This window comes from Gigantopelta aegis, chromosome 3 (genome assembly GCF_016097555.1).
Source record: "Gigantopelta aegis isolate Gae_Host chromosome 3, Gae_host_genome, whole genome shotgun sequence".
Lineage (NCBI taxonomy): Eukaryota > Metazoa > Mollusca > Gastropoda > Neomphalida > Peltospiridae > Gigantopelta > Gigantopelta aegis.
In genome coordinates, this window is record NC_054701.1 from 75660434 (window position 1) to 75667893 (window position 7460).

Below are 7460 nucleotides of genomic sequence, written 5' to 3' on the forward strand. Positions count from 1 at the left end.
GACACCCCTTGTATTTTACGTCTGCTTTCACTTCATTTCAACTTATTATTTAATTTTAGGAGTCCTAATTAAGGTTTTAGCACGCTGTCCTGGGCAAAACTGCCTCAGCTATCTGGGATGTTTGTCTCGCCGCAGTGGGTTAGTTATTAGCATTTAGTGAGAGAGAGAAGATTATGAGTTTTTTAAAATATTTTCTAACCTAAAGTCGGTACCGGGCTGCAACCCTGTAGAAGCCTTCCCTTATGTTCAATGCCCCTTAACCCTGACACCACAAGGCAGGTACAATGCCTGGCCTTACTCTGATTTTCACAAAGAGAGCGTGCTTGAACCATTCATTTGCCAGTCGTCATTTTATACCTAACCCCCGTCCACACTCGCGTATATAGCTTTGCTTTAACATATATTTTTACAATATTTGCTACATGTTTATAATATTATTTACGTTATTAATATTATGTTATTAAATTTATATCTGCTTAAAAATGTATTTCTATAGATTCCAGATACACTGGTCATTGTTTTAATCCTGGTGTTTAATGCAGTGGGTGGACTATCACACAACTGTTCCGTTGAGTACTCTACAAAGTTCCAAGGTTTATTTGCGAACTGCAGTGGAAGAAATCTTCAACGTGTTCCTGGATTAAATATCAGCATAGTGGCCTTGGATTTGAGCCAAAATAACATAACGTTACAAAACAAAGATTTCAATTACTCATCGCTCGTTTACCTCAGCCTTTCCGATAATGGACTAAAACAACTACCAGGTGATGTATTTACCGCATGTGAGAACCTGTCTGTCCTTGACCTCGGTAACAATAAGTTAAAGTACAACAATGTCTCCTTCCCACGTGATGTCTTCAAATCTCAGAGAAAGTTAAGAAGTTTGAACTTGGGATTTAACGATGACACAGACACGGGAGTATATCCAGATGAGATGTTTCGGAACCTGAGAGGTCTCGAGGAACTGACCATAGACAGTTTCAGTAACACTCGGTTCGGTCGAGGATTCGAGGCACTGGTTAGTCTGAGACTGCTAAATTTATCTGGTAAATCTGCACATTGCAGAATTGAAAGTTTAATTAATGATTCACTTTCAGTGTTTACATCATCAAATATTGTGTCTTTGGATCTGTCGTATTGTGAAGACCTTTCTGAAATACAAACAAATGCTTTTGCACCATTAAAAAAACAACTAAAACATCTCACTCTGGACAACGCTATGAGTCTTGGTTTGCACCAGTCGTTATCAGCTTTGTATGGCTTACAGGGAACGAACATGTCGTCACTGAATTTCAGAAATGTTGACTACACAACAAGTTTATATGTTACAGAAGACATACAGGATAGGGAACTCTTTGCAGAAACCATGCAATACTTAGAAAATATATGTGTGTCCGATTTAAATCTGGCCGACAACCACATTCTCTATATTGATATTATAAGCTTTTTCAGTAAAAATAATACAATAAGTAAGTGTCTTCGTCGTTTGGATTTTCAAGGAAACATGCTATTTGGCGACTATCAAATAGATATACTGGACAATCTGTACCCTCTGATTATTGTTAACTTGGAATACATAGATATATCAAGTTTTGTTTGCTATCGAGAAAAAAGTAAGATGCCTAGGTCTATCTTTAGTAAAATGTCATCTCCCCGCCACTGGTTTCTTCCACGAAAATTAAAAACCTTGATTGCTGATGCTGTTAATAAAGATATTGAGTATAATGGTGATATGAAGTTTAACGAAAGAAATTCTTTTGAGACACTGTCAGTATGTAACTATGACCACGTGACATTAACGGGAAGTATCGAAGGATTGGTCAATTTAAAAACTCTGAAAATAGCGCATAATCATAACATGACACTCAGTGTGTCGTTTTTCGATACGTTTCCTAGTTTAGAAAACCTCTATTTGAATGATGTATCGCTTCCTGAAGGCTACTTTTGCCAGAAAGGCAGACGGCTTTTTTCCAAGCTAACAAAGCTAACTCTTCTGGATATATCTGGAAATGATATCAGATGTCTCCCCAAGAATATTTTTAAAGACAACCACAAATTACAAACATTGATATTATCAAACAACCAGTTTCACACTATTCCATTCAGTATCAACCATGTTCCCAATTTATTGACACTAAAGATGGATGTTAATCAAATAGATGTTCTCAGTGAATCCACAACCAGTTCATTGGACATCCATGCCCGCACCAACAAACATTTTTATCTGGATCTATCGGGAAATAAATTAATTTGTGTATGCGGTGAGAGTGTGTATTTTCTTTCTTGGCTTCAAGGCAATGATTATTTGATTAACAGAGAACAGTATTCGTGTACGATTTACAACGGATCATCTGTTCGAGTTATGGATTTTAATGCTGAACGCTTATGGCGACATTGTTCCGGTCAGGTATGGCTACTCATAGCAATTCCTTTATTTGTGTTTGATATCTTAGTCTTTGTGTCATCGTTTGTTGTATTAAAACATAAAACTCAAGCAATCTATTTCTTTAAAAACCTTTTTCGCAAATGCGCGATGTGTCCGGCACGAACAGACTATAAGTTTGATATTTGTTTATGTTATGCTGACCAAGACTGGAGAGGGGCCTGCCTAGATATAGCAGTACACTTGGAAAGGCGCTACGGCTACACAGTCTACTTGCATGACAAAAACTCTATTCCCGGAGAACCATTGGCAGACTCCATTATGTATGGAATAAACAACAGCTGGAAAACTGTTCTTCTTTTAACGCAGAACTTCATCGAAGACGGCTGGTCGTGGTTTACGATGCACGTTGCTATCAGAGCGGTGACGTGGAGGACGCCATACAGACTTATCGTACTGAGAGACCCCAGGCGAGCGTGTGAGATACCAGACTGTATTTTATGTGTTGTGGATGAAGATAGGATTCTCCCAACGCCGGATCAGGATGTAGATGAATCGTGGGAAGCCTTGGTCTGCCTTATTTAGTGTACATGAACGATGATAATAGTCTTGATTAGGGAATAAACAGCAGTATGTCCATATATGTGTAGATTTATATTATGAAAGTGTATGCTATATGTTTTACTAATAAAACGTCATTGAAATGTTCCAAACACGGGTGCTCTGGTCCTGGGACCTAATTCACTAAACTCTCGCAAGTTTGCGATCTCGCAGTGCAATGCTAAAATACCTGCAAAGAGGATGCTTTGTTGTCTAGCAGAGCCTAAGAGACTTTTGTGAATGGCCTCAGAAAAGAACGCCAGCAAGATAATAATATTTTAATATTGTAATATTTTAAGAAGCCTGTTAATCAAAATGAAGATATTATTGATAAACTAATTTAGTAATAACGCAGTTCACATTTAAGACCGAAATGTATCTTTTTGAAAGAAAGACAATAATTACCTTTGTGCAGTGCTGAATCGAAGTTAATAAAATGAACTTGACTGGGGTTTTAAATACTTACGGCGTGAAACATCTGTGACACTAGTGTTTTTAGCAGGTTGGAGAACGTGGATGTTACATATAAGTGGGAAGTATCGGGGTTTTTTTTTATTTTGTATGTAATTGATGTCACGTAAATATATTGCACAGTATGTTGCTGAGTGTCCTACGCGGCCACTGAAATATTTCGGGACGAGAGTTACTTTGATATGTAGAGACTTGGGTACAATATTTATTTCAATATCTGAGGGAAGTTGTATTAAAGGGACATTCCTGAGTTTGCTGCAATTTTTAAGATGTTATCGACTAACAGAGACTTTTCAACGACTGTAATTACATATCAAAAATATTTTTCAGCATAAAATATTAGTGGCTATATATTAAACGTGTTTTTGATCGTTCTAATATTTGTACTAGGTTAAATTTCATTTTATTTCGTAAAATATTTTTTGACAAAATCCAGTTTGGGCTTCTTACAAATATTAAGACGACCAGAAACACATTGAATATACAAACACTGATATTCTAAAGAAGAAAATACATTTAATATGTAAGTTTAAACGTAGAAGTATTATATTAGTCTGAAACATCTTACAGTGCAGCAAACTCGGGAATGTCCCTTTAATTCTTGTCAGTTTAAAGCAAATAGTTTCTATAAAATTAGTTTTCTATTTAACGTGACCATGAACATGTATGTACAATTATGTTTAGTGGATCATGGAAGCAATCACGACTTCGCTTAACAGCCTTTTGGCTCTGCCTTGTGCAGAGATACGATTTTGACAAAGGAATAAGGTTTTGTCGTTCATATTTAACGGAAGTACAGGCGACGCCACACAATACCTGTGTTTCGTACAAGAATAGCCAGTTGTGACAAGACAAACATTACGATTACATCCGTTGCTTTGCAATCAGTTATTCTTGTCCGAGACACTCGTATCGTGTGGCGTTGCGTTAATAATGCATATAGTTTGGTTACTGTTGACGTTGTTGTTGCTGTTGTTTTATGTTGCTGATTTACTTTGTGATTATACATGTTGTTTTTTACAACACTAAAGGTACTACTAAACCAAATAACGTCCGGCTGCGTCAAAGTTCGAGATGCACCCAACTTTTGATAGAAAAGTGAACACCACAAGTCCTGTGATTGGTGATAAATGTGAGTGTGTTGGCTGCAAAAAAAATATAAAAAAAATGGGCAAAAAATGTATCTAGTGCCACTGTGTCAAGTAGCCTTGAACTTGAATATGTTGGGTACATGTAAAAACAATACTGAAATTTTGTGCGGAACTAGGTTAGTCATAGACGCTACCTGTTATCTTTGAAATGAGCAGCTTGACTCTCAACTTTTTCTGATTCACTTTGAAAGTGAGGGGTGGTAGTATTTATATCCGCGGTGTTTATGCCAAGTGATACGCTGCAGATAGGAGTTTTAGCCACATCTGCTACTATTGTCGTCTATTGGATTTGATTTCGTAGTATACACCGTGACCCTAATGCACTTGCAGTTTTTACATTTTACGAGATCATGGTCATTTTCTTGTTACTATGTACTTCCATAAATCCATATTTCCGTAGAACTTTGCAACCGAACAGCATTAAAAGAATGTTTTTGCTGAAGTAGGTATTATTTAATTCAATGATGAAGCAGAGCGTTCCATGATTGGTATACCCATAATTCATGAATATTGGGGGGAAGGACTAAGGGGGCAAGGGGCGCTTGGATCAACTCGTGAAAAGGGCAAATCAATGATTTTTGTTTAAGAAAAATAGAAGAAAAAAATAGAGGCACTTGAATGTATTTAGGGTGATGGGTTCCCAGACCGCCGCTAGATCCGCCGCTTCTGGTGTACACAGACAGGGGAAAAAAGAGTTGCTGTGAGCGAACGTGACATTTTAGATAGGTGTTGAAACAGCGACAAGAGAAGTTTGCGGCAATCCCCTGCTGGTTGGGCGTACATGAGGGTGTATACTACCAAATCAAATCCCATAGACGACAATAGTAACATATGTGGCTAAAACTCCTACCTGCAACGTATCAACCGACATAAACGCCACGGATATAAATACTACCACCCCTCACACTTAAAGTGAATCAGAAAAAAATGGGGGTCAAGCTGCTCGTTTCTGAGATAACGGGTAGCGTCTATGACTACTCTAGTTCCGCACAAAATTCGAGTACTTTTTTTTACAGGTACCCCATACATGTTTCAAGCACAAGGCTACTTGACACATTGGTACTAGATGAAATAAAATTGCATTTTTTTTTAACCCAGATAAAACTATTATTTTTTACAACCAACACACTCACATTTATAACCAATCACAGGACTTGTGGTGTTCACTTCTCTATCAAAAGTTCGATGCACCTCGAACTTTGACCCAGCCGGAAGTTATTTGGTCTAGTACTACCTATACTGATAACATACATTTTTCAAAAAGTGTCCAGCTATGTGTCTTTATGACAACCAGGATCTGGTGTATTCTGACATAAACTGACAACCTCACTGAAACTGTTGTTTCTACAGTGCAACCTAATATAATGTACACCTCAAAAAACATATATATTGCATATAGTTTTGTACAAATGCAATATGTCATATTAAACAACAAAATGTTTTAAAATAAAACTCCTGAAGATATTTACTTTCAGTTGGGTGTGTGTACTCAGATATATATATAGAGACAACAAAGATAGTCAGAGTACCTCTACCCCTTTAAAGAATTCCATTAAAACACATGCACATGATTGACCCCTAGATTATGAAGACCTTAACAGGCATATCAACGAAATATCAGTATTAAAAAAATACACTGTCTGAGGAAGGAAACACAAACATGACTGTACCTGTATGAAGTAATGACTTAATGTCCTGAACATTAGTGTTGGGAGGAAATCCTGTATGCTGGGTGTGGGTGTCGTCAAGTTACCAGGTGTCGGAATTTCAAATCCATCGGCCATGCTGATTTTCATAATGAACCATGAAAACCATTGGCAGCCACCAATATTCCTGACTATATTTTATTTATAGCCTACTGTAGTTGGAGGTTTTAATAGTTGTGATATCTGGAATTGTCATGCAGCTTTCACACATTTATTTTTGATTAATTACTGAAAAAAACTATTTTTAAATGAAAAAATTACCCGAACATCTATTTTCTTGCATTATTTTCTAATCCGGATAAATACAATATGTATATTAGATGTATTCCTACAATCTGTAATCCAGCATTTTATTTAGCTAGTAACATTAGGTAATACAGCTTTAACAATAAAATAAATTATCAACTTAATCCAAGGCAGATAATCAAATCTGAAAAAATTGGTTCTGAATCTAGTATAAACTCAAAATGCTTTTCATGAGAGCTAACTAAGTGATTATTAAGAAAAAAAAAGGATCTGGAGATCTAAGTATATGTTTAACAACCTTATTGTTATGCACAAATAAGAATAGAAGGCACAATAGTGACAACAAATTTAATTATGTTTTTGGTAAAGTTTTTCTTCAAATTTACTTAAATTTTTTCATAAAACTACTATTTTGTCTAAAATATAACTTAGCATCCTATAATTATGTCAAAATTACAATAAAAATCAAGTTCTTTACAAATTTGAGTTTTCAGAATTTCATACATAAAAAATTAACAATGTTAATGGAAACTAAAGACATTAACCCACTATTGGCACATGCTATTTTTAATATAAAAATAAATTGCTATTAAAATCTTAGTTCAGGTTGCCTATATATAATATCATATTTAAGAGCAGGTGTATATGGCAAGTCAAATACCATGTAAAAAGAAATTATTGAAATACTTACAGTATGAATTATAGGCCAAAACCAACTTTTCTTCAGTGCTAACTTTGATTCAAACTCCATTCAGAGCCATGTACAGAGATTATTGTCAAGGTCAAGGTCATTGTGAACTTGCATGGTCGAGTGATGGCTAATTAATCAACCAGTATAGTTTAATTAAATAAAATGACAAAATCATAATATTTTTTATTATGCACTGAATATGTGCTATAGGG

General features: G+C 35.8%; 1 protein-coding gene across 1 annotated transcript; it reads left to right on the top strand.

Annotated features, from left to right (window-relative positions):
- Positions 1–379: 379 nt before the first annotated feature.
- LOC121392611 (toll-like receptor 4) lies at positions 380–3091 on the top strand. Its single transcript, XM_041523756.1, has one exon. It carries the CDS (start codon positions 935–937, stop codon positions 2966–2968), a length of 2034 nt encoding a protein of 677 aa, XP_041379690.1. The 5' UTR covers positions 380–934; the 3' UTR covers positions 2969–3091.
- The last annotated feature ends 4369 nt before the right edge of the window (positions 3092–7460 follow it).